This window comes from Ahaetulla prasina, chromosome 8 (genome assembly GCF_028640845.1).
Source record: "Ahaetulla prasina isolate Xishuangbanna chromosome 8, ASM2864084v1, whole genome shotgun sequence".
Lineage (NCBI taxonomy): Eukaryota > Metazoa > Chordata > Lepidosauria > Squamata > Colubridae > Ahaetulla > Ahaetulla prasina.
The window spans coordinates 24,145,137-24,172,820 of record NC_080546.1 but is presented as its reverse complement, the minus strand read 5'-3'; the positions used below and the strand labels follow the sequence as shown (position 1 = coordinate 24,172,820).

Here is a 27,684-nt window from a genome sequence, read left to right as displayed (position 1 = left end):
AAAGGTTAGCCATCACTGCACTATTGTATAGAGTCTGTATTGTACAGAAGTGAGCTCAGATATTACAGACCATGATTTGTTTAACTACAGGTAGTCCTTGACTTAAAACCACTTATTAAGTGACCACCCTTTCCTGAAAAAAAGACTTACAATCAGTCCTCACAATTATGACCTTCTCAGCGTCCCCATAATCACCTGATCAAAATCTGGGTGCTTGACAACTGACATGTATTTATGATGGTTGCACCATCTCAGGGTCATGTGACCACTCTTGGCAATTTTCCCAGCCGCCTTCTGACAAGCGAAGTCAATGGGAAAAGCTGGATTCCCATAATGATCCCATGATTCACATAACAGCTGCAGTGATTTGTTTAACTGTGGGAGAAAAGCTCATTAGATTGGGTGTGACTCACTTAACAGCCTTGTTTAGCAAGAGAAATTCTGGCCCTAATTGTTGTTGGTTTTTTTTGTTTACATTTATATCCCGCCCTTCTCCGAAGACTCAGGGCGGCTTACAGTGTATAAGGCAATAGTCTCATTCTATTTGTATATTTTTTTACAAAGTCAACTTATTGCCCCCCCAACAATCTGGGTCCTCATTTTACCTACCTTATAAAGGATGGAAGGCTGAGTCAACCTTGGGCCGGGCTTGAACCTGCAGTAATTGCAGGCTACTGTGTTCTAATAACAGGCTTCTTAACAGCCTGAGCTATCCCGGCCCCGATTGTAATCATAAGTTGAGAATTGTAATCATAAGTTGAGAATTACCTATATGAACTGTGTTTATAGCACTATTTTTCCAACATTACACCAGAGCTCAGGGAGGTCTTGTCACACTACATAACTGAATTTGCTATTCATTGCACAAATTTCTCTGTCATGTGGCTTCATATTTAGACACATCTAGAACAATTGTGACTCTTAGTGTCTCTTCACCATTTCATTTTTCCTCTGCCCAACGAAGCTGTTTGCATAATAAAATAAATTTTCTCACTCTCAGACCTGTACTCTGCACACCTAATGAAGTAACCTTTGATCTATGAAAACTTATGTAATGATGGTACAAGGATTTGCCATGAACCATCGATTGCAAGCTGAATTACAGACTTAAGTTTATACTTTAAAACCACAGGTGCTAAATATGCTAAGCCATGGTGTAGTATGAATGAAGAATGATTAAATTTTGTTGTATCATTAAGTGTAAAATTTTTACCCTATGACTATCATTAAGTGTTGTACCTTGATGAAGGTATCTTTTATGTACACTGAGAGCATATGCACCAAGAAAAATTCCTTGTGTGTCCAATCACACTTGGCCAATAAAAAATTCTATTCTATCTATTCTATTCTAAATATGGTTAAGTGAAACTGCTTCAAGGACAACTGATTTAGTATTGCTTCCCCCCACCCCCCCCACCCCACAATTCACAATGAATTACAATCTGAATTTTAATGAGTGCATGCAGAAGGCTGTTTCAACTATGGCAAATACATCAGGAAAAGTCTGCTTTATAAATTTTGATTTATAAAAATGTGGGTAACAAGCATGATTTTTGATCCAGAGGTTTCATGTTTTTTTCCTTTGCATTTGAAGGAGACAAAGTTATCCCTCTTTGTCTGCCCCAGTGTGGAGAATGCAACTCATGTTTAAAATCAAACACCAATTGTTGCCTGAAAACCCAGTGAGTTCCTTTAAAAATGTATTTTGTATATTTTTGGATTGCACATAAAGTTTCTTTTTTTACTGACAAGTCCATTTATCTCTGAAACAGCATTTCCGAGCCACAAAATCTGATGCCTGACAAAACCAGTAGATTCAGCTGCAAAGGGAAGCAAATTCATCACTTCCTTTGGATTAGCACTTTCTCTGAATATACAGTCATGCCTGACTCCACCATTGTTAAAATTGATGCTGCTGCACCTCTGGATAAAGTCTGTCTTTTCGGCTGTGGATTCTCTACTGGTTATGGGGCTGCCCTCAATACAGCCCAGGTGAAAAAACCTATTTATAAGTTGTCTGTGAAGATTCTCAATCATCCAAGTCATGATTTTTTTTTTCTTCAAGCTGGCAACTGAACTTTCTTTTTTTTCTTTGAAGATGTTTTGCTTGTCATCCAAGAAGCTTCAGGACTAGATTCAGCAGTCCATCTGCATTTAAAAGACACAGGCCACTCTTTTGAAAACAACAAAGTTCATATTTTGGACAGAGGATCGCTGGTTTGAAAGAGGGGTCAAAGAGGCCATCTGTGTCAAAACTGAACAGCCCTCTCTCAACAGAGAGGGAGGGATGTGACATCATCTATCTCCAATCTACAACACAGTCCTTTCGACAGTTCTAAGAAGGCTCCACACCAATTTGCACCACTCAGGTGACCCAGATAAACCTCCAGGTGACATTAACGACCTGCTAAAAGAATGCAAATGTCCAGCTGTCTGCAAGGAGTATAAATCCTTCCATTTCCCATCATTCAGAACTGAAAAAGCTTCTTGGATGAGAAACAAAAAGCCTTCAAAGAAAGACTTCAAGAAGTCTAGTTGCCTCTTTTTTTAAAAGTACCTTTGAGACTATTTATACGTTCTGATTGGCTCTCAAATTCTATGCCATTTAAGAACTTCTCCATAGGTGGGAAAGGAGGTTAAGAGGAGAGGAGTGGGGAAGAGGAAGGGGAAGTAGGAAAGGGGAAGGAGAGGAGGAGAAAGAAGGTAAGAGAGGCGAGGAGGGAGGGAGAGAAAAGAGGAGAAGAAGGTTGGTTGTGAAATGAAGGAAAAGAAAGGGTAGAAGAGCAACCAACCCCAAATGTAATTAAAGTGTATTATACTTGTGCTTTCTTCAGAAAAAATATGTATGATTATTTATAGACAAGAGAATGTACATTTACAATATGTATATAAGAAAATAAAAAATAAAAAACTTTTTTCAAAAAGAACTTCTCCATCAATTCGTTATGCTGCTGGGGATAACTTGAATATATCTCTGCTCTCTTTCTCCATGACTCCAAAGGTTACACCTGGATCTACCTGTGCTGTTTTTGGTTTGGGAGGAGTTGGTCTCTCTGTGATCATGGGGTGCAAAACAGCTGGAGCATCTCGTATCATTGCGATTGACATTAACAGCGACAAATTTGGAAAGGCAAAAGAACTGGGAGCTACAGAATGTATCAACCCTCAAGATTACAAGAAACCCATTCAAGAAGTAGTGCTGGAAATGACTGGACATGGTGTAGATTATTCCTTTGAGGTTGCTGGATGTTTGGAGACACTGGTATGTATTTAATCAAAATGTATTGGCTCATTCACCCTTTTGATGCTAGTTTCAATAAAACACCATAGTGAAATTTTTAATTAAAAGAACATTCAGGATGACGCAACATCTGCTACTACCAGCCAGGGATTAAATGTAAAATTTGTTACTACCGGTTCTGTGGGCGTGGCTTGGTGGGGGTGTGTGATGTGACTGGATGGGCGTGGCCAACTCTTTTTTTTTTTACTTTTAAAAGCATTTATTCTACAACCTCTTCGGCCAAAGAGGTTGTAAAAAAATACTTTTAAAAGCCTGTGATGATCAGGCAACTAAGCTGGGATCACCAGAGGAAAAAAAGCTTTTAAAGGGTTCTGACGATCCCAGCTGAGCCATGCAATCATCAGGGGCTTTTTTTTTACTTTTAAAAGCATTTTTTCGGCCAAAGAAAAAAATGCTTTTAAAAGTAAAAAAAAACAAAACACTGATGATTGCGCAGCTCAGCTGGGCATGGTGGGGGGGACAGGGATTTTTGCTACCGATTCTCCGAACCACCCGTCACCATCACTACCGGAGCGGGCGACCCGGTCCGAACCGGGAGCATTTCACCCCTGCTACCAGCTATCTAAGTCAGAATATACCTCATTTGTGTAAACAGTCACGGTTTTACTTTATTTGCGTAAATCCATTCTTACACGAGTGATATAAATAGCATCAATAGTGATCATACAATTTAAATCGTTATTCTAAATTTAAATGAATTGTCTGAATTACTTTGGATATAATGGACTTAGTCTGATATTTTGGAGAGACATTGGGACACAGATTTTGTCCACTGTATCCAAAGTTTGAAAATGGAAATTCATTAATACCACTGTATGTATGTTTTCTCCAGGTTTCCTGTATTAATATTTTTGTGAAATTATTTGTCACTGCAGTAAAACAGTAAAACAGTTTGACACCTCTGTTCTACAATGTCTCAAATAGTGTAGGGATATGAGTCCTCTTCCCTTCCTGCTTCTTGACAGCTGGGGTTCAAATCATTCAGGGAAAGTAAATGGCCATTGAGACAACAAATGATAGTTCATCCCTCTATGGATCAGTTGTTGGGATGTAGTGGTTAAAATCTTCAATCAGGGTTGGGGAGAGACAAGTTCAAGTCCATTGTCAACCACAAAAACTCACATTAGTTTCCACTTTTGAACAACCTCATTTGGTAGCCATCACCATTTCTCAAGACAATTAGTTCATAGTACGCTGTCTAAAAATAGATCCCTTTTTATTTCAAATACCCTGCCCTTCAGGCAGACTGCCAAGGATGCCCTCTTGTTTGAGATTAAACTCTTTTGTGTTAGTAACTAGAGCCTACACGTGATTCAGTTAAGATAGTTGGAAGATCAAATCTGTTTTTATTTATTTATCTATCTAAAATTTCATATAGCTGCCCAGCTCACTAACAGCAACCCTGGACAGCATTCAACAATCAGATAAAAAACAGCAAATATAAAAACAAGAATTATAATTGTGTTGATCTTCTTAAGTAGTAAATGGATGGGTGCTATTTAGGGATACTCAGTACTCAATACTCAACTGTCAGTACTGAAAAAAGTCAACTTTCCAGAAAGATCAGAGATCCTTTGGAATGCTATCATCAGATTTAGGTGTAACTTCAGAGAATTGTTGGTAAAAAATTCATTTTGGGAAGTAGGTAGTTCAATTCTTATTGTGAGGCATGAGCATCAGTAGTGGCTGTATGAAGATTGCAGAACATTCAGTATACATTTGCTTTATAGTAAATCAGCTGTTACTTAGCTTTACCATTTCCAGGGTCAAACAAAGTATTTTTAATGTTCATCCATTGTCCCTTTTTTCTTTGCACAGCAAAAACTTTACTTTTTCCCCTTTTTTCAACCAGACAGCTGCTTTGGCCTCTTGTCACATGGGCTGTGGGATCTGTGTGGTGATTGGGATGCCCCCCCTAGGTGCAAAATTTCCGTTGGATCCTATGCTGCTTCTCACAGGGCGCACCATTAAAGGGAGTTTCATTGGAGGTATGTTGACGGATGAAAGATAAGTGAACACACCCATAAGCAGATATTTTCTTTGTCTTTTTTAATATGGAATGACAGTGGAAATGATGGTGTGTGAACATACCTATAAACTGGAGTTTGTCCTAGGACAGCTTTGCTGGCTGAGGAACTCTGGGAGTTGAAGTCCACAAGTCTTAAAAGAGCCAAGTTTGCAGGCCCCTGTCCTAGGATAATTGGTTCATTTGATCTGTGGCTGTATTATAGATAATCCTTGATTTATGACCACAATTGAGTCCAAAATTTCCAATGCTAAACAAGGCAGTTGTTTTTTTTAAATATTTTTTTATTTTTTAACAAAAAAACCAAGACATAGCAAACACTAACATAAAACATATACTCCTTCTTTACATCAGCTTTGTTTTGGTATTTCTCTATTATTTACATTTTTCCCCTCTCATTTCCTTTAATTATAGTTATCTTTTTTGTCCCATTATCCCTTATTTCTATATATATTCCATCATACCTATCATTATAACAATTCATTTTCTTTCATGTACTACCCGTTTTTGTATGTGTGAATGTGACTTTTTCCCCTTTTTTGTCACTTACCATTTCTAATTTCTATCCATTTATACAATTTATTCCATACTATATAATATTCCGTATCTTCCTTTTCTTTTATCTCCTTTGTTAATTTATCCATCTCAGCACAGTCCAGAATTTTCTTTATCACTTCCTTCTCCGATGGTATATTTTCATTTAACAAGGCAGTTGTTAAGTGAGTTCATTATATGACCTTTAATGCCACAGTTGTTAAGTGAATCTCTGCAGTATCCCCATGATCACGTGATCAAAATTCAGATGCTTGGCAGCTGACTCATAGTTATGACGGTTGCAGTGTTCCGGGATTATGTGATCACCATTTGCGATCTTCTGACAAGCAAAGTCAAAGGGGAAACCAAATTCACTTAACAGCCGTTACTAACTTAACAACTGCAGTGATTCACTTAGCAACGGTGGCAAGAAAGGTCATAAAATGGCACAAAACTCACTTAACAAATGTTTCGCTTAGCCACAGAAATTTTAGGCTCAATTGTGGTCCTAAATCCAGGATTAACTGTATTGTATTTATTTATCAGTTAGTTTGATGTATACTCCACCTTTCTAAAAGGTATAAATTATGATTCAAATGAAGTTATAAAATTCTGGCAAAAGAAGCTGTATAAGTTTTCTATACAACAAAGAAGAAAATTCATTTCTTAGGCAGGGACAAGAAAAACAGGCCTCCGAAACCCAGATCTTTTTCAAAAGGGTGTCTCCTGCAGATATTAGTAACTACCATATTTTTCAGATTATAAATCGCACCTAAATTTAGAAGAGGAAAACAGCAAAAAAAAGTTTTTGGCCTACCTTTTTTGGGCCTTTTTTTGGCCCGTTTTGGGGCTTTTATCAGCCCATTTTCAAGGCTTTTTTTTCGGCCCGTTTTCGGGGGGGTTGCCTGTTTTTGAGGCTTTTTGTGGGCTGTTTTTGAGCCTTTTATTGGCCTGTTTTTGAGGGGGGTTGCCCATTTTTGAGGCTTTTTTCAGCCCATTTTTTTTTCTGAAAAAATGGGCCCCAAAAAGCCCCAAAAAAGGGCCCAAAAAAGCCTTGAAAATGGGCCAAAAAAAGGCCTGAGAAAGGCCCGAAAACAGAGTATGCAGAGGCCAAAAAATGGCTGGCGGATGAGTGGGGCTTCAGCAATATTCGGTCTATAAAACGCACAGACATTTTTGCCCCCTTTTGGGAGACAAAAAAAGTGCATCTTTTAGTCAGAAAAATACGGTAAGTAGTTTGGCTCTTGTACTAACTTTCTCCTACTGTTGCAATCCTAACAAATTCCCATCCCATCCCATTTTATCTTCAAAGAGAATCTGTGCACTTGAAATCTCCTCATGATTGTTGCATATCAACCTTCTCCATTCTGGCATCATCCAAATGTTCTGTTCCCAGTTACTCATGCCTTGAACACTCCCCATAGTATGGGGAGTATCTGAAAGTTTCAGATGGGGTAGAATGTGGTGCTGTGGGCTATCTGTGTCGCTAGAATGGCACATGCTGCATTGGCTGTCAGTTTACTTCTAGGTCCAATTTAAGATGCTGGTTTTAAAGCCCTTCATGGGGCTAGGTCAGGGGTGTCAAACTCAAGGCCCAGGGGCTGGATCTGGCCCATGGGGCCACCCTAAAAACAGCAAAGAGGCCCTCAGTGCCTCTGCCAGCAAAAACAGAGCTCGGGAGGGCTGCGTGTGGTCCACCCAAGTTCCATTTTCAGCTGCAACAGCCTCCTGCCGCCGTCTGTCAGTGAAAACAGAGTTTTCTCAGGCCACCACAGGTGTCCCCGACACAAGTGACATCAAGCTGGCCACGCCCACCTGGCCACACCCACCCCGCATCTGAGGTCAAAGAGAACCCTGATGCGGCTGTCAATGAAATCAAGTTTGACACCCCTGGGCTAGGTTACTTGAGGGATTGCTTCTTCCTGATATCTCTCCCCACCCCCATCTGGCAGAAACAGTATACTGCAAGCTCCATCTACTAAGAAGTTACATCTGGTGGGACCCAGGAGTTGAGGTTTTTTGTTTTTTTTGCTGTGAAACATCATTGCCTCCCAAGTGAGATTGCCCGCTTTCCTGCCATCCTTCCAGAAACCCCTTTTAATGGCATTCTCTTTTAATGTTGTTATTTTATGGTTTTATTATACACCACCTAGAGTCAGGTTTTGTGAGATGGGTGGCAGTATAATTATGAGGGAGGGAGAGGGAGGGAGATAGAGACAGAGACTTCATCTGGATACCAGGTTAGGGAAAAGCTACCATCTTTCCTCCAGAAAACGAAGCAGCAGTTAAGAGTAAACATTTAGCAATTCATGTGCTTCCAGTTTTATTTTATTATTCCATATTTGATTTTACAACAACAAAAAATTAATGTTAAAAGTTTTGTTACGAGTGCTTTTGCGATTTGCCAAAAAAAAAAAAAGTTTGACAAATTGCAAAAATGTTCATGGGAAACAGAGCCAACATCTAGTAGGTTACATTTGTTTTTGTTTCTTCTAGGCTGGAAGATGAAAGATTCAATTCCTCAATTGGTCTCCAGTTACATGGAAGGGAAATTTAAACCAGATGTTCTGATCAGCCACATTTTACCATTCAGTGATATTGGGAAAGGGTTTGACTTACTTCATGCTGGAAAGAGGTGAGATTTCTGCCCCATTGTTACCTACTTTTAACAGAAGTAGTTTCAGCTCAGACTTCAGTTTGAATTCCAAAAGCCAGATTGGTCTAGTGGTTAAGGTACAAGGCTAGAAACCAGGAGAGTCTGAGTTCTAGTCCCACCTTATACATGGAAGCCAAATGGGTGACTTTGAGCCAGTCGCTCTCTCTCTCTCAGTCCAATCCACCACACACGGAGGTTGATATGGGATAAATAGGAGGAAGAAGGAGTATTAGGTATGTTTTCTGCCTTGAGTGATTTATCAACATAATAAATACAGGATATAAATTAAAAAAATAAATTCAGTTTCATCTACACGTAGAGCGAATATTAATTTTGTAGCTCTGTAAAGACCAAAAGGGCTTGCCAGGTAACCGATGTATTTGCTGCACTTTTCTTAGATGTTCATCTCACAGAGCAGCTATGCCGAGTCTAAGAGTTCTCTAGATAAAATTAACGGGTAATTGAAAGAGTGCATTTTAATGCCTTGTAAAGGTTTAATTCTACTAATTCATTGTTCTAATGAATTCTATATACCCAACCACCACCACCCAGAAATAAGTAGCCCCAACTGGCAGCCAGATCAACCAGCTCTACTTAGCTGATCAAACTCAGAATCTTTGAGGAGAAGATGACATGATTTTAAGTCTAAGCCACTTTAAACAATCAGCTATAACTTCTTCTGCCTCTGGATGCAAATTGGCAACCTGACTTAAAATGTGTATGATATGGGCTCTGGGGGATAAACCAAACATCGACCTGGCTGTAGTAGTTTGCCCCAATTAAAGCTTTCAAGTTGCATACATAAACAACCTTATATAATGCAAGCCTGGAAGTTATAGGTAGGTGCTGATCTAATCCAGAGTTACTCCTAAATTGTATACCCATTCTTTTTGGGAGAGAATGATTTCATCAAGATTAGCTCCACGCAAAACCTAGAGTGATGACCTTTCACGATGAATATTTTTGTCTTATGTGGATTCAGTTTCAATTTGTTTTCCTCCATTCAGCGGCCATCACTATCCTTAGGCAAAACTTCAAGGGAGCTACTCCATTGCCTGATAGTGTTAGCTAGAGAATTGGATTTCAAGGTCCCGTCCAACACACAGTTGGTGTGTTTATATAGAAGCACTGTAGATCAAAAAGAGCCTTGAAGGACTTCACATGCCAAGCTGACCAAGGCAATTTCACTTCTATATATGCTAGCAGCATTTATAACAAGGGGCTACCAAATGAGACAAGACTGTAAAATTACTTTGCAAATATTTTACCTTGTGCTAGGCTCTCCGTTTCTGGCTTTCTTCTAATATTGAAGCAAGGTTGTTGAAGCAATTGATAAGTGGTTGAAGCAAAGATCTATGAGGCAATAAAGTTCAGGAGATTCCTCAGATCTGCATGCAACTTTTGTTGTTGAATTCCCAGATTCCTCCATTGTACAGTGAGTTGCCTCAGGAGTGAATCTACACTATACACACATTGGGCGCCATTCTCTCTGTTCCATAACTACTTGACAAGATTGGTTTTCCACAGCACTGATTTCTTACGAACGGCAAATGCTGTTCTCCTGACATTGCCACAAACGAGTGCAACCATCACATTTTCCAACTGCCTAGCCTGCCTTTCCCGTATTCCAAGATTAACAATAATATCTGTCAGCAAGCTTTGAAAATAGGAAATCAGTCACAGGCCCCCGAATTTAAAAATACTTGTGTTTTGATCATTTTTCTTTACAAGAGGATGTGGAAAGTGAAGCCTGTGTTTTATTTTTCAGCATTCGTACTGTCTTGATGTTTTAAGTGGCTCAACTTGCTGAATCTGTCTGGAAGTCTTTAGCATGGGAACCACGAAGATTACCCTTTTCCTTGGCTCTATGTTTGTTCTGAAAATACTGGAAAAAGACATTCCTATTTTGTTTCTCTGCATGTTTATGTTTAGGCCATAGCATAAACGACATGATGGAAAGTTGATTTTACTTGGCCCCAGATGCAAAAAAAATAATAGTAATCCAAGTCATGTTCTTAGTTTTAATTATCACAGAAAGAGCACAATCCAATTTTAAGGCTCCAAAGTGGAGGCGGGGGGTGAGGGAAATCAATTGCATCTACATAAAATGTAGAAACTCATGTTTTTCACTGCTTAGCCTCATGGTGTTAGGATGTGTCATGATTCACTAACTGAATTATACCAGAAGGGCTCCTGATTAGAGAAGAGAAATTAAGACCAATCACTCTTGACTGTTTTAACCATACAATTCTGTTTCCATGGCATGAATTCTACTGAAATAGACCCAAACCTCAAGGCAGTCCCTTGATGCCAAAAGCAGCTGCTCTCCTTTGGCAATTCAGGGCAACCTCCCTTCATTTTCTCTGCACCGCAGTTCTCTTGTTTTAACAATAAAGGAGAATATTTGTAGCTCAGGGTTGAAATGAGGGGTCCTTGATGACGGGGTCCTCTAAACGCAGTGCCTGATGATCTTACCTAGTTTGAGCAATGAAATGTCTGCAAGAAAACAGCACAGGTTTTCAATTTTCTTGCGTAGCCAGAGATCAAGGGGAGATTTACTTGAATTTAGACTTCCCTGGTTTCAGTCCAACCCCTCAACCATTGCATTTGCTGCCGTAAAGCCTGGATGACTCTGCCACATAATCTTAGATCAAAAATATATTATCAATATATAATCTTACACATTCTTGCTTTCTCTCTTGTTCATGTTTCCTTACCACCCAAAGCTTATTGTGCTGAACGGAATTGTCTTGATAGGTTTGCCTTCCAATCATGTTAATTAGATTGGGTTTCACGTACTGTAGCTACCAGTTTGCCCGGCACCGGAAATGTGAGCACATGCTCACACACATGCCATTCAGACATGCGTGCGACATCAAACAACACAGCAATTTGCTTGCACACGCCATCCATACATGCATGCAACATCAAACAACACGGCAATTCACTTTCACGCGCCATCCACATCAGCGTGCAACATCAAACATCACAGCAATTCGCTTGCTCACACCATCCACACAGGCATGCAACATCAAACAACACAACAATTTGTGCGCATGCGCCATCCACACATGTATGCGATGTCAAAAACACATCAATATAGGACAGGATTGCAAGTCACCGCTACCGGTTCACTCGAACCGGCTGAATACCACCTCTGATGCCAACTCTGAGTAAATGGAACTAGAGTCAATGGAACCAAAGCTTCTTATCACCAGCTCCAGTAATTGTTTTATATATGATTAATTGTATCACGCAAGCCTGATCAATAGAAAAATACATATACAGTCTTATTTGAGGATCAGCACTGCTTCAAAGTGGATAAGCATAATAATTTTGTTTTTAAAAAGCCCAGAAAATCATTATAAATGCAACAAATACCAGTTGGGTGACTTTGGGTCACTCACACAAACTCGGCCTGACTCAACTCACAGAGTTTTTGTGGGGAATATGGGAGGAGAAAAGAGTATTAGTTATGTTCGCTGCTTTGAGTTTATAAAAATAGTAAAGGGATATAAATTAAATAAATACAACTTTTTGACTATAATATTAATGTTTTCTTCCTTGACTTTTGGCTGAAAAGGGTTAATTTAAATTTGGCAACACATAGCAATAAGAAAAATCTTTAGTCATAAATCATGTCCACATTTTCCATTGCAGTATTTTACAGTTCTTTTAGCCAACATCCATTTCCCTGGTGGCACAGTGATTAGAATGCAGTATTGTAGGCTTACTCTACCCACAGTCAGGAGTTCGATCCTGAGGTGGCTCAAGGGTGACTCAGCTTTCCATTCTTCCGAGGTCAATAAAATGATCCAGATTATTGGGGACAATATGCTGGCATTGTACACTGCTCACTGTAAAGCACTATGGATCTATATACAAGTACTGCTATTTCCGCACCCCTCCCAAATCTACCAAATAGATTTTAAATACTGAAGATCTGTATCTTTAACATAAAGCAAATTATCTCAAAGTCATACTGATCCCTATCCTAGAACCAGCAACCATGACGGCAAGACTAAACCATGCTGTTACTGTGTTCGTAGCATAAATCAACCTTCCCTGTATTGAGTTCCTGTCAGATGTGTGGAATTCAAAGTCAAGATTACCCAGTTGGGGATTATACAAATTTAAATCCAACAATTGCAGAGCACTCAGCTTGGAAAAGCTTGATGAAACAGGATATTAAAAACTTTTTATCAATGGTATCTCTTTATAACTAACTTGTAATTAACTTCTGTTATATTTTAACTATTCTTGTCCTGTTTTAAATTTTTACATTCAGTTATCCTGTTTTAACATTTTATATGTTAATAATTTGTTTGTACACCATCCAGGGTCCTTCTTGAGAGGGAGCTGGATGATTTCTATCATAATTTACTCATGGCGGTTTTTCATCTACTGCCTAAGAACTATATTTCGTCTGTCTTTCACCCGGAACTACTGGTGTGTCAGTTTCCATCGTGACAGGTCCAGGATGGGTCTGCTTGCCGGACTTTTAGCATGCGGACATTTACTGCGGCTGACCTTCTTGCCCTGCGAGATTCCCCTCTCTCGCGGGTTTGGCCCTCCACGCTATCGAGGGCCCATCTTGAGGACGGGTTTTGGAACCCCGAGAGATGGCATGCCAAAAATAGGAGACTCAGGGGTTTTTTAATTAATTGTTTTAATAGATTTTTTAAGGGGAATTTTAATGGGAATTTTAAGGGGAGGGTGGGGGGAAGGGATTCGACGGGTGGGGAGAGAACCCGTCGGGGAGGGGTGGGAGGGTTGAGGCGGGCGTTGGGGTAGCCCGTCGGGGAGGAGCCAGTCCTTGCGCGTGCTCGTGGCGGTTTTCATCTACTGCCTAAGAACTATATTTCGCCTGTCTTTCACCCGGAACTACTGGTGTGTCAATTTCCATCGTGACAGGTCCAGGATGGGTCTACTTGCGGACTTTTAGCATGCGGACATTTACTGCGGCTGACCTTCTTGCCCTCGAGATTCCCTCTCTCGGGTTTGGCCCTCCACGCTATCGAGGCCCATCTTGAGGACGGGTTTTGGAACCCGAGAGATGGCATGCCAAAATAGGAGACTCAGGGTTTTTAATTAATTGTTTTAATAGATTTTTAAGGGAATTTTAATGGGAATTTTAAGGGGAGGGTGGGGGGGAGGGATTCGACGGGTGGGGGAGAGAACCCGTCGGGGAGGGGTGGGAGGGTTGAGGCGGGCGTTGGGGGTAGCCCGTCGGGAGGGGAGCCAGTCCTTGCGCGTGCTCGTGACGGTTTTTTAATAGGTTTGGAGGTTAGGGGGGGAGATTGCGTTCCTGTTGGTGAGGGTGGCCTGATTTCCACGGTAAGTGGGAGGGGCAGGTATGGCGAAAGGGGATCATATCGTTCTGGGGGGGGCGCGCTCGATGTGTGCGAGCGGCCCCGCGCCCCGATCCCCCGTCCTTTTCCCGTTCCCCGGATGGTCAAGACCCCCAGAGCCTGGGCCTTCGGCTGATGTTATGCAACGCACGGTCCGTAGTTAATAAGGCCCCCCTCATATACGACCTTATTCAGGGGGGCGCTGCGGACCTTATAGGCGTTACGGAAACCTGGCTGGGCACGGAAGGGGGTGTGCCCCTTGTTGAGATGTGCCCACCGGGTTTCCGTGCATTCCATCAGCCGAGGGCCCAGGGTAGGGGTGGGGGGGTGGCGGTTGTGATTAGAGAGAGTCTAGAGCCAAGGGAGACCACTGTACCTCAGATTGCCGGGTGCGAATCCCTCTTTGTGAGATGGGGTCATAGGTGCCAGATGGGTTTGCTGATCACGTACCTGGCTCCTTGCTGCGTGACAGCTGCCCTGCCCGAGCTCCTGGAGGTGCTGGCCGGGGTGGCAGTTGAGACCCCCAGACTTTTAGTCATGGGGGACTTTAACTTGCCATCGTCCGGCTCGTCATCGACGGCAGCTCGGGAGTTCATGGCTTCCATGACGGCCTTGGACCTGACCCAAGTAGTTGATGGCCCTACTCACATTGGGGGTGGCACTCTGGACCTGATTTTTGTCTCTGGTCAGTGGTTGAGAGATCTGGACTTAAAGGAAATAGTCACTGAACCTTTGTCATGGTCAGATCACTCTCTTCTTCGCCTGGACTTTCTGACTGCCATTCACCACCGCAGGGAGACGGAGCCGACACGTTGGTTCCGTCCCAGGTGCCTGATGGACCCGGAGGGTTCGGACGGAGCTTGGGCCATTTCCTGAGAGTCTGGCTCACGGCTCGGCTGAGGAACTTGTTGCGGCCTGGGAGCGGGCGCGGCGGGGCCTTAGACCGGTCGTGCCTTTGCGCCTCTGACCCGGCGCGGGTCCCAACCGGCTCCTTGGTTCTCCGAGGAGCTGAGAGGGATGAAGCGCCGGAGAAGACGCCTAGAGAGTTCCTGGAGGTCTAGCCGTTCAGAAGCTGATCGGACACTAGTGAAGTCCTATACTAGGGCTTACCTAGTGGCATTGAGGGAAGCGAGGCGTAGCTACGCCTCCTCCCTCATTGCATCGGCAGATAACCGCCCAGCCGCCCTGTTTCGGGTGACCCGCTCCCTCCTACACCAGGGGGAGCGGGATGACCCGTTGCAGGGACGTGCTGAGGAGTTTAACGGTTATCTATATGATAAAATCGTTCAGCTTCGGGATGGTTTGGACCAAGATTGCGGTGATACGGGTGAGACGGCTGAGGGTGGTCTTGGTGACATTTTATGGGATGAGTTTGACCCTGTCGCTCCCGAGGACATGGACAGGTTGTTGGGGAGGCTGAATGCCACCACATGTTTACTGGACCCGTGCCCCTCCTGGTTGGTGCTGGCCACGCAGGAGGTGACACGAGGCTGGCTCAGGCGATTCTGGCGCTTCTTTGGTGGAGGTGTCTTTCCGGCCGCCTTGAAAGAGGCGGTGGTGAGGCCCTCCTCAAGAAGCCTTCCTGGACCCGGCTGTTTTAGGTAATTATCGTCCGGTCTCCAACCTTCGCTTCGCGGCGAAGGTTGTAGAGAGTATGGTGGCATATCAGTTTCCCTTGCACCTGGATGAAACTGTCTATCTAGACCCGTTCCAGTCCGGTTTCCGGCCCGGTTACAGCACGGAGACGGCTTTGGTCGCGTTGGTGGATGATCTCTGGAGGGCCAGGGATAGGGGTTGTTCCTCTGCCCTGGTCCTATTAGACCTCTCAGCGGCTTTCGATACCATCGACCATGGTATCCTGCTGCGCCGGTTGGAGGGATTGGGAGTGGGAGGCACCGTTTATCGGTGGTTCTCCTCCTATCTCTCCGACCGGTCGCAGTCGGTGTTGACAGGGGGGCAGAGGTCGGCCCCGAGGCGCCTCACTTGTGGGGTGCCGCAGGGATCGATGCTCTCGCCCCTTCTGTTCAACATCTACATGAAGCCGCTGGGTGAGATCATCAGTGGGTTCGGTGTGAGGTACCAGCTGTACGCGGATGACACCCAGCTGTACTTTTCCACACCGGACCACCCCAGAGAAGCTACCGAAGTGCTGCCCCGGTGTGGGGAGGCCGTGCGGGTCTGGATGGGGAGACACAGGCACAAGCTCAATCCCTCCAAGCCAGAGTGGGTGAGGATGCCGGCATCCCGGTACAGTCAGCTAAATCCGGCTGACCATCGGTGGCGAGTCATTGGCCCCGATGGAGAGGGTGCGCAACAGCGTCCTCCTGGATGAGCGGCTGTCTCTAGAAGATCATCTGACGGCCGTCTCCAGGAGAGCGTTCTACCAGGTTCGCCTGGTGCGCCAGTTGCGCCCCTTTCTGGACCGGGAGGCCCTATGCACGGTCACTCACGCTCTCGTGACGTCTCGCCTGGATTACTGCAACGCTCTCTACATGGGGCTTCCCTTGAAGGGCATCCGGAGGCTGCAGTTAGTCCAGAATGCGGCTGCGCGGGTGATAGAAGGAGCCCCTCGTGGCTCCCGCATAACACCCATCCTGCGCAGGCTGCACTGGCTACCTGTGGCCTTCCGGGTGCGCTTCAAGGTTTTGGTGACCACCTTTAAAGCGCTCCATGGCATAGGGCCGGGTTATCTACGGGACCGCCTACTGTGACCAGATACCTCTCACCGACCCGTGCGCTCTCACAGAGAGGGACTCCTCAGGGTGCCGTCAGCTAGGCAGTGTCGTTTGGCGACGCCCAGGGGAAGGGCCTTCTCTGTGGGGGCTCCCACCCTCTGGAACGAACTCCCCCCAGGACTCCGTCAACTTCCTGACCTTCGAACGTTCCGTCGCGAGCTCAAGACACATTTATTCATCTGTGCAGGACTGGCTTAGATTTTAAATTTAGAGGGGTTTTAAATTGATTTTAATATTTATATTTTATACTTATATTTCTATTTTTAATAATTGGGCATTAGAATAAGTTTTTTAATGATTATTTTAATTTGTATATTGATGTTTTATATGCCTGTGAACCGCCCTGAGTCCTTTGGGAGATAGGGCGGTATATAAATTTGAATAATAAATAATAAATAAATAAATAAATGACTGAAAAAAATACCCTTCTGGGCTTCAGAATTAAGATAGGATATGACATTTATAATAAATTGGTGGCTAAGGCCTCAGAGACTTGAAAGTTACTGAATTGAAAGTTACTGAAAGCTTAATTTGGGTCATGCTTTGAAATAGAGAAGAGATCAAAAGATTTGATCTTATTTTGAAAAGAGAAAAGATGAAAAAAAATCCTTTTCAAACGATTTTGTTTGGCTTTACAGCCATTTTGTTTGGCTTTATATGAAGGGTTAATTTAAATTTGGCAACACATAGCAATAAGAAAAATCTTTAGTCATAAATCATGTCCACATTTTCCATTGCAGTATTTTACAGTTCTTTTAGCCAACATCCATTTCCCTGGTGGCACAGTGATTAGAATGCAGTATTGTAGGCTTACTCTACCCACAGTCAGGAGTTCGATCCTGAGGTGGCTCAAGGGTGACTCAGCTTTCCATTCTTCCGAGGTCAATAAAATGATCCAGATTATTGGGGACAATATGCTGGCATTGTACACTGCTCACTGTAAAGCACTATGGAGCTATATACAAGTACTGCTATTTCCGCACCCCTCCCAAATCTACCAAATAGATTTTAAATACTGAAGATCTGTATCTTTAACATAAAGCAAATTATCTCAAAGTCATACTGATCCCTATCCTAGAACCAGCAACCATGACGGCAAGACTAAACCATGCTGTTACTGTGTTCGTAGCATAAATCAACCTTCCCTGTATTGAGTTCCTGTCAGATGTGTGGAATTCAAAGTCAAGATTACCCAGTTGGGGATTATACAAATTTAAATCCAACAATTGCAGAGCACTCAGCTTGGAAAAGCTTGATGAAACAGGACATTAAAAACTTTTTATCAATGGTATCTCTTTATAACTAACTTGTAATTAACTTCTGTTATATTTTAACTATTCTTGTCCTGTTTTAAATTTTTACATTCAGTTATCCTGTTTTAACATTTTATATGTTAATAATTTGTTTGTACACCATCCAGGGTCCTTCTTGAGAGGGAGCTGGATGATTTCTATCATAAATGACTGAAAAAAATACCCTTCTGGGCTTCAGAATTAAGATAGGATATGACATTTATAATAAATTGGTGGCTAAGGCCTCAGAGACTTGAAAGTTACTGAATTGAAAGTTACTGAAAGCTTAATTTGGGTCATGCTTTGAAATAGAGAAGAGATCAAAAGATTTGATCTTATTTTGAAAAGAGAAAAGATGAAAAAAAATCCTTTTCAAACGATTTTGTTTGGCTTTACAGCCATTTTGTTTGGCTTTATATGAAGTGGAACCATTTATGTTGTGTGGGCTTTTGTGCTGACAGAACAAAAATAGGACTATTTTATATTATCTTTTGGGTTATCCAGTCAGATATTGAAAGTCTTGAACAATCTAGAGCAGAGCTGTCAAACTCATCACATCATGTGATGTATCACAACTTTTCCCCCTTCGTTATACCAGGCGTGGGCATGGCCAGCGCATGACACATCCGGCCCGCAGGCCATGAGTTTGACACCTGATCTAGAGCAAATCTTGGGACTCATGCTAAAGGAAGATGAATGAATGACAAAAGCTGTTTTAAAAACGCTTTTATTTAAGTAGAGTTGGATACTATTTTGCTCAGGGGCTAGGACGTTGAGCTTGTCGATCGAAAAGTTGGCAGCTCAGCGGTTCGAGTGCTGCCGTGTAACGGGGTGAGCTCCCGTTACTTGTCCCAGCTTCTCCCAACCTAGCAATTTCGAAAGCACGTAAAAATGCAAGTAGAAAAAATAGGGACCACCTTTGGTAGGAAGGTAACAGCATTCCGTGCACCTTTGGCGTTCAGTCATGCCGGCCACATGACCACGGAGATGTCTTCGGACAGCGCTGGCTCTTCGGCTTTGAAACAGAGATGAGCACCGCCCCCTAGAGTCGGCAACGACTAGCACGTACATGCGAGGGGAACCTTTACCTTTACCTTTTACTGCTAGTAAAAAAATACTGATATGAGAGAAGATGTTTCAGAAATCCTCAAGAAAGGCAGCCTTGGACCTATGTTTTTAAATATTCAGGTACTCTGCAACTTATATTCATTTGTTTAGTGACCATGCGAAGATATAACAGCATTGAAAAAAGTGATATGATCAGTTTTCACACTTAACGACGGTCGCAGCATCCCCATGGTCATGTGATCAAAATTTGGTCACTCGCCTGTATTTATGATAGTCGCATTGTCCTGGGGTCATGTGATCACCATTTGTAATCTTTCCAGCCAGTTTCCAACAAGCAAAGTCAACGGGGAAAGCCAGATTCACTTAACGACATGGTTCACTTAACAACTGCCGTGATATGGTTGTGGCAAGAAAGATGTAAAATGAGGCGCAAATCACTTAACTGCTCTCCCCTTGAGCCCAGAAACTTACAAACTGGTTGTAAGTGGAGGACTACCTGTAGTTGCATGCAACTTTGTTTTCCTAAATCTCTAAGAAAACAGAAGTTGACAGAAAAAGTCATTACATGATTCAGAGCTGCACATTGTTTTGCAAATTAGAATGTATACTTATGGATGAAACTGCAGGTTGGGGAATTCTGGGAGTTGAAGTCCACACATCTTCAGGTTGTCAAGATTGAGAAACACTGCTGTAAGCGAAACAAAATGGCTTTTAAAAAACTTTTGAGATATAGTATAGGAGACGGTTCCCCCAAAAATCTTTTATCTTCCTGATTAAGATTCAGGAGACCATTATTTAAACAACCAGCCTCTATCTTTCCCATAATCAAGGAGGAATCCTGCCACCTTCCTGCAAATATTATTGTGAGAAAGAGAGTCAGAATATTCATCTTCATGTGTACAAATACAGCTTGGTGTTAAAGTGAAAATATTTTACTTGCTGAAAATCTTGTACCCCTTTCGTCTTAATAAAACTTGCTATAGAGCAGTGATAGCTAACGTTTTCTGGACCGAGTACCCAAAGCACACATGCACGTGTGCGAATATGCACAAGTGCACCTGAATCCCCAAAATGCAATGTGCGTGCAGCACCCGCACGCATGTGCATCCCCCCCTGCATATAACACCTGCACATGTGTGCACGGCCCCCATGTATGTGCCCTGTCCCCCATGCATGCATGGCAGAGACCCAAAAACCAGCTGGCCGGTGGGAGGCGCACAAGAATGCGTGATGGAGCTGAACTGGGGCAACGGCTCGCATGCCCACAGAGAGGCCGCTGCGTCCCACCTCTGGCACGTGTGCCAGAAGTTCACCATCACGGCTCTAGAGCATTCTGTGTGAATTGTAGTTGAAAGAGCAAAAAACACCAATATTTTATAGCGGAGTATTGTTATTTTGTAAAAGACTGTTCATTATCATTATAATGTCTTTGATTTATGATTTATTCAAATCAGACAAGAATTCAATTTATGCATGATTGATATTAGATCATGTTTATTGGACTGCTGAACTGGACACAATTAGGTAATTTGCAGTATTTGCCATGCTTAGCAATAAACCATTTGTTTTATTTATCGCAAATGATTTTTTTGCAACTTAAATCATTTTGCCTCTAAACAAAGCACAAGCAAAAATACAATAACACCAATATATGGTAGTCACACACAAAAAACCCATAACCATATACCGTTAAATCATGTAACAAATTCAAAATAATAATTCCTAGTATTAGCCCCTTATTCACCCTGGATTCGTTCAACTGTTTACAACCTAAACACTCTTTGAAAAAGATACTTTCTAAATATCAGGACTGATAATGCAATATCATATTGGTATGCAATAATGCAGTATCATATTGGTATCAATATGAATCAACAATATCAATGATAATGTTTTACCACCATCCATCTTGGTGATAAAACATTTTATAAGAGGGATCTGCTAGAGAAAATGCTTGCCCGGTTCTTTCACATTGCACCTCAATAACAAAGAATCAGCTCTTAAGCCACATAGGACTTTAAAGAATATACAGTAACCAGCATCCTAAATAGGGCCTGGGAACAGACAAGCTACTGATTCAACTCCTGTATCGTTGGTGTTACAAAGCAGTACCGGGTTGTGGATATTTTGGCTAGCTGCAGTTTCTCGATGGTGTTGAAAAAGGCAGACTCATGGAGAGTGAATTAATGGTCCAAATGTAAAGTGATGAGGGCATGATGATGGTTTCCAGCATCCCCTGTTCCTGAAATGGACGCACAACTGATGCACCAACTGAAGCTGAGCATAATTTCCAACTGGTTTTCCAACAGGAGCTGAGTGTCCTAGAGATTATGCTATCTCTGTATCTGCCTGCCTGCCTGCCTGTCTATTCGTCCATCCATCCATCTATCATCTCATCCATCCATCCATCCATCATCTATCCATCTATCATCTCATCCATCCATCCATCCATCCATCCATCATCCATCCATCTATCATCTCATCCCATCCATCCATCCATCCATCCATCCATCCATTCATCCATCCATCTCCTTCCCTTCCTCCTGGTAAAAATATATATTTATATTTTATTATAACTTGATGATTTAATTTTAGTGTTTCTTTATTTAGTTTTTAGTGACACTTTCCCCTCCCCTTTTCTCAGTTTTGTTTTTGGAAATTTCTCTCCTGTATTGTGCCAGCCAAATATGTTTCTACCAGGAAACTGTTGAAGTAATTTCATATTCAAGTGTGATTGCTACAGTTGTTGTTTATGCATCAGTTCTATTCACTGATTGCAGTGAATAGGCTGCCTTATTTGGCTAAATTTTGCCTAGAACACTCTGCACTAGCTGTGCTTGTGTGATATACTGACACACAAAGTAGTCAAATATATTTCATGTTGTGCAAACATAACAGGAAGAGTTAGGTTATAGTTCAATGTATTGGGTCAATACAGAATATATTGTAGCCTTGCATTCCAGCAACACATGAGTAGAATTTGACAATTATTTTAAGTTAATAATAATAAAAATGGGATAATTGAATCAATTTAAGAAGTCATGGATTAATAAAATAAGTCAACTATGGTTAAGCACATCATGCAAATTCAGCTTTGGTGTGGCCATCTTCTGTGAGTAGTTATTTAATGTTTTATGTTTCACATTTGGAAGGCAATGTGAGAAATTTAGAACTGAACTTTTGGGGCTAATTAGTGTTGCACATGCTGGGAAGTTTGCTAAAGATCCATAAAAGAAGAAGTGCTGCTTTTCCATTTATATTATTTGTCATATGAACTGTCATTTGTTTTAATAAATCTTCGCCTTAGCAAACATGTTATATGTCCAATGCAAACTCAATAGCTATTCCACAAGGACTAATATTTCTCAATTATGATCCTATGGGGACACCCCATACGGTTGCCCAAATGCATCATGTACTCTGTATTTATCCTTTATGTAAGTAATTTAAGCAAGAGAACATCAATCAAAGATGTTTGTGTTTTATTTTGTTTTGTTCTGGTTTTTGTTGTTGTTGTTGTTTGCTGGTACAGACTAGTTCTTAATCAGAAACTTCTTTGGAACTAAGCCCTGAGGTCTGTACGCTTTTAGAATCTATCTACTGGGTTTAGATGACAATTATCTTTGGATGACTTCTCCAGAGGGAGATTGTTTTAAGCAAAACTCTTGGAAAACATTGAACTTCTTAGTACAGTTGCAAACGAACCCTCCCCTTCCTGAGCTGACCTATCATAGATTAAACATTTTATGTGTTGCACAGGGTGGAGAAAAGTTACTCATATATCTCAGAGTCAGAACAATCAAGGAGAGAAGTCATTAATAGAAGAGCTTGGACAGATTCTAAGCAGGGATCTTGGAATACATGGCGACTGCTGGGAAGGTAAGGAAGACTCTTAATCAAAACCTGCCTGAAGAGCATAATGTACATGGTTATTAGACCACTTCTAAAATGGAAGCATTAAGTGCTCCATAAAAATGTATGGAGCATTCTGTGTGCTTATTTACTCTATACTCTGCAAAGGTCAGGCTTGAAGTACCATTCCACACTTGTGAATTCAAAAAGTAAAGCTGCCTGACAAGTAAAAAAAAAGTAAGCGTTCTGGAGCATTGTTGAAATGATTTAAAATTCTGCCGTAGGTAAGAAAATGTATAGTCATTTGCTTTATTAGAGTATAGTATTCTTATCCTTCATCTGAACTCTAGACAGAAAAATGCTGACACAGTTGGTCTAAGTACTATGTACTAAGACTTAGTGCTGTCTACGGAGTATTTAAAACACCCACAGTATCTTCTTCCTATATATGCATAAGAGCACCAGCATGCCTACCGTTCCTGTCCTAATGTTCCCTTTGGTTGTATTCATTTTGTGTGTTTATTTCATGCTTATATATATTGTTTAGTATGTGTTTGACAAAATAAATAAAATATATTGGACTACTTGTGTCATTTCAAGATTGCATTGGAGATGATGGAATCACGATCTAATCTATAATATCAGGACGCGGCAGAAAACTTGTGTTTCCTGTTATTTTGCTTTGTTAAGGAATTTTTAGGGTGAGAGCAGGAGCAGCAGCATCTAATACGCCCTTGTGGACGAGTATTAGTTCCCAAATATGTTATTAGGCAGTTTCACCTCGGGGGGCTTTAAATGTTGTACCATGCTTGATTTAAATTGATACCGTGTTTTCCTTGAAAATAAGACCCTGTCTTATATTTTTTTGAACCCTGAAATAAGTGCTTGGCCTTATTGCCATGCTCTCAAAAGCCCGATTGGGCTTATTATCAGGGGATAGTCTTATCTGGCAGAAAACAGGGTAGTATTTTCATTCAAAGGATTTGGTAATGTAAATGTGGACAAACCTTTGTTCTTCACCATGCAGAAGACCAACATTATTGAGAGCCAGTTTGGTCTAATGGGGAAGGCATCAGGCTAGAAACCAGATGACTCTGAGGAAAACCAGGCGACTTTAGGCTTAAAAGCCAACTGAATGATTTTGGGGCAGATTTTGGGGCAGTCACTCTCTCACAGCCCAACTCATCTCACAGGGCTGTTGTTGTATGGAAAATAGGAGGGAGAAGAGACTTTTATTTATTTATTTATTTATTTATTTATTTATTTATTTATTTATTTATTTATTTATTTATTTATTTATTTATTTATTTATTTATTTATTTATTTATTTGTCACACAGTATATATAAGCATAAGCCTGTAATAACTATACAATATATAAGCATATATATAAGTATGAGTATTTAATAATTATATTAATTGGATATAACGAAAGAAAAAATTGGACAGGAACAGTAGGCACGCTTGTGCTCTTATGCACGCCCCTTACAGACCTCTTAGAAATGGGGTGAGATCAATAGTAGACAGTTTTTGGTTGAAGCTTTGGGGATTTTGGGAAGAGACCACAGAGTCAGGTAGTTTATTCCAAGCATTAACAACTCTGTTACTGAAGTCATATTTTCTGCAATCAAGATTGGAGCGGTTAACATTAAGCTTAAATCTATTGTGTGCTCGTGTATTGTTGCAATTGAAGCTGAAGTAGTCTTCAACAGGAAGGACATTGTAATAGATAATTCTATGAGTTAAACTCAGGTCATGTCGAAGGCAGCAGAGTTCTACGTTTTCTAAACCCAAGATTTCAAGTCTGGTGGCCTAAGGTATTTTGTTGTATTCAGAGGAGTGGAGAACTCTTCTTGTAAAATATTTCTTAGATATGTCTGCTGCCTTGAGCTTTGAGTTATTTATAAAAATAATAAAATCTTAATTTTTTTTCTTGCCATGCAGAAAACTAATTGAATCTCACTGCAGTTTAAGGGAAATGTGCCAAGAGTAAACAAAAATAGTGTGTGTACATGTGTATACGTATGTTTCCAGAGTAATGTTTAAAGCAGAGTTTTCAGCCAGAAATCTTTGGATTTAGAGTTAATATTTCTCACTCTTAGAATCTTTTTTCGGTGGCTTTACAAGCTCATCTAAATATGGGGACAACTTTTCCTCTTTTTTTTTTTTTGCATTTATGGTACGAGATTTTCAAGTAGCTTTTTTTTACTTAGTAATAAATTATAACAAATATAAAGTGTTATGACTTGCAAACTCTGCCAAACATAAAAGAGAACTACTTTGAGACAAAATGAATGCATGTGTGCCTGAGGCGAGGGATGCCTATTTCTTACATGTGAAGAGAGATTGTACAATTACAACCAGACCAGAAATGAAAGGAATAGTTGCTATGCATACATAGCTGTACATGTTAGACATTCCTTTCCTCTTTATGCTATCCATTTTTTTACTGTTTGTGCTAGTTGTGTGTCTTCGAATACGTTTTTGACTCCTGGTAACCAGCCTGGAATCTTAACCACAACACCAAACTGGTTCATAAATAAATTAACTTCTGTTATTACCTACTTATGGCGGTCCCGTAAATAGCCCGGTCCTATGCCATGGAGCGCTTTAAAGGTGGTAACCAACACCTTGAATTGCACCCAGAAGACTACCGGCAACCAGTGCAGTTTGGGCAGGAGAGGTGTTATATGGGAGCTATGAGTAGTTCCCTCTATTACCTGCGCAGCCGCATTCTGGACCAGTTGGAGCCTCTGGGTGCTCTTCAAGGGGAGCCCCATGTAGAGAGCGTTACAGTAGTCCAGGCAGGAAGTGATGAGGGCATGAGTGACCGTGCATAGGGAATCCCGGTCTATGAAGAAATCCTGGTCTATGACAGAAAAGATACCTTCATCAAGGTACAACATTTACATCACAAATGATGGTCAATATATCAATATAAATCATAAGGATTACCAGCAACAAAGTTACAGTCATACAGTCATAAGTGGAAAGAGATTGGTGATGGGAACGATTAAAAGATTAATAGTAGTGCAGATTTAGTAAATAGTTATATTTGTAAGCATATCTCCTAACATAAGGAAAGACTTCCCTGATATGTTTTTTTCATTTGGTGAACCCATTACAGATTACAAATATTAAGCTGCAATTGTACGCAGATTTAGCTGAAAGTAAACCCCAGTTAACATTCTGCATAAATATGACTATGGGCATCCCTCCTCCCACTGCTTAAAGTGTTCTCCCATCTATAATCCTGCAGAAAACTAAACTAGCATAGATTTTGTAGTCTTCATTGCAATTTGAATTGCTTTTCGTCTGGCTTGCAGTTCAACAATACTGTTCTCATGTCCCATGCCAGAAAAACTGTCTTCAATTTTCTCACTTCTTAGGGTCACCAGCAAACTATCTGCTCCAATATTAGTGTAATTCAAGGGTGTCAAACTCAATTTCATTGAGGGTTGTGTTTGACCTCTGGGGGCCGGGGTGGGCGTGGCCGGGGTGGGCATGGGCGTGGCCAGCTCGACGTCACTTGTGTTGGGGGCGCCTGTGGTTCCTGAGCATTCTGCCAGAGAAAACAGGCTCCCGAGCTCCGTTTTTGGCTGCGACAGCGGCCCTCCCGAGCTCCGTTTTCACTGCAGAGACACCATGGGCCAGTCCTTCATTGTTTCCAGGGTGGCCCCACAGGCCAGATCTAAGCACCCCGCGGGCCAGATCCGGCCTCTGGGCCTTGAGTTTGACCACCATTGATAGTGGTTTTGTCATATCAGTCTCTACCTCCTTTTCTATGATCAGGTTCCACTTTGCCTTCCTGGTGAGCATGGATTGAGACGTCTTTCAGAACTCACCTGCCGCCTTCTCTGGCCTTTGGAGAAAGGCGAGAGGAAGCTCTTCACCCATCATGGCTGTGTTTTCATGGATCAGCTGCTTGATAGATTCAGATATTTGAGGCTTGACAGTAATAGCCGCCTCCCTCCCTTCGTTGTCCTAGCAATTCTCAGCCATTAAGCCTCAAAAATAAATTGTAGAAGCTGATTGAGAGGGTAGCAGAGAGTGTGTTGGCTTTTTCTTGCATGTGTTTTTGTACCCATTCCCTCTACCTCTGCTTGTCAACTGCTATGGGGACTGACCCACAACTTAGTTTGGATATCTGGTAGGTACAGGGGAAAAGCCCAGCTTGAAAAAAAACCTGTATTCTTCCATTGTGCACAACACGTGCTCCTAGAGACAATACCTAGGGATCAAGAGGAATGTGCCGACCCCCTTCTAAATTGGACAGTAGGTACTAAGTTAATTCCTCTCCCTACTGATAGAATGGTTGGAGAAGCATTTCAGATTGTATCCGTGGTAAAACTGCCATAACTTGTTGAAATAAACCCAAGAGGTTTAATTGCCTTCCTTTCCTGGTTTAACAGCTCTTGTCACTCCTCTGGCTTACAAGACGTGTTCCGAGGATATATTTGCTCATTCCACTAACTTCTCTTTTGATGGTCCATGTATACACAGGTGATTAAATGTAAAGCTGCAGTCATCTGGGAACCAGGCAAAGCATTTTCGATTGAAGAGGTAGAAGTAGCACCACCAAAGAGCCATGAAATTCGAGTGAAGGTAACGCAATGAATAAATTACGATTGCAAAAAAAATTGTAGTTGTCTTGTACCTAAACGATGGAGACTTGCTGGAAAGGCTGCTGCTTAGGAAAACATAAACAACAAGACTTGAAGCAAGATGCTGCTATCAGAAATGTCCCTTTTGATGGTTGCTCCACCAATCATCCAGTTCTTGTTAGCTTTTTTTTTTCAAAGGGATTTCCCTTCAGAATCAATTGGAATAAATGTTTTGTATTGCTGACAGCTTCTTGACCTCCCTTTTG

At 41.6% G+C, this 27,684-nt stretch overlaps 2 protein-coding genes across 2 annotated transcripts in view; one reads left to right on the top strand and one right to left on the bottom strand.

Moving 5' to 3' along the window:
• The window catches only part of C8H4orf17 (chromosome 8 C4orf17 homolog), a 130,722-nt gene extending 120,478 nt beyond the window's left edge, over positions 1 to 10,244 (bottom strand). The window contains exon 1 of the mRNA XM_058193622.1: positions 9,786 to 10,244. The gene's annotated coding sequence lies outside the window, so the exon portion shown is untranslated. The remainder of the gene's footprint in view (positions 1 to 9,785) is intronic.
• LOC131203166 (uncharacterized) overlaps positions 1 to 27,684 on the top strand; it is a 50,354-nt gene that overhangs the window by 8,530 nt on the left and 14,140 nt on the right. The window contains exons 4-12 of the mRNA XM_058193118.1: positions 1,595 to 1,682; positions 1,773 to 1,992; positions 3,002 to 3,262; positions 5,154 to 5,289; positions 8,358 to 8,496; positions 10,286 to 10,303; positions 11,868 to 11,983; positions 22,808 to 22,842; positions 27,318 to 27,419. Coding sequence (XP_058049101.1) covers positions 1,595 to 1,682; positions 1,773 to 1,992; positions 3,002 to 3,262; positions 5,154 to 5,289; positions 8,358 to 8,496; positions 10,286 to 10,303; positions 11,868 to 11,983; positions 22,808 to 22,842; positions 27,318 to 27,419 — 1,115 coding nt within the window. The remainder of the gene's footprint in view (positions 1 to 1,594; positions 1,683 to 1,772; positions 1,993 to 3,001; positions 3,263 to 5,153; positions 5,290 to 8,357; positions 8,497 to 10,285; positions 10,304 to 11,867; positions 11,984 to 22,807; positions 22,843 to 27,317; positions 27,420 to 27,684) is intronic.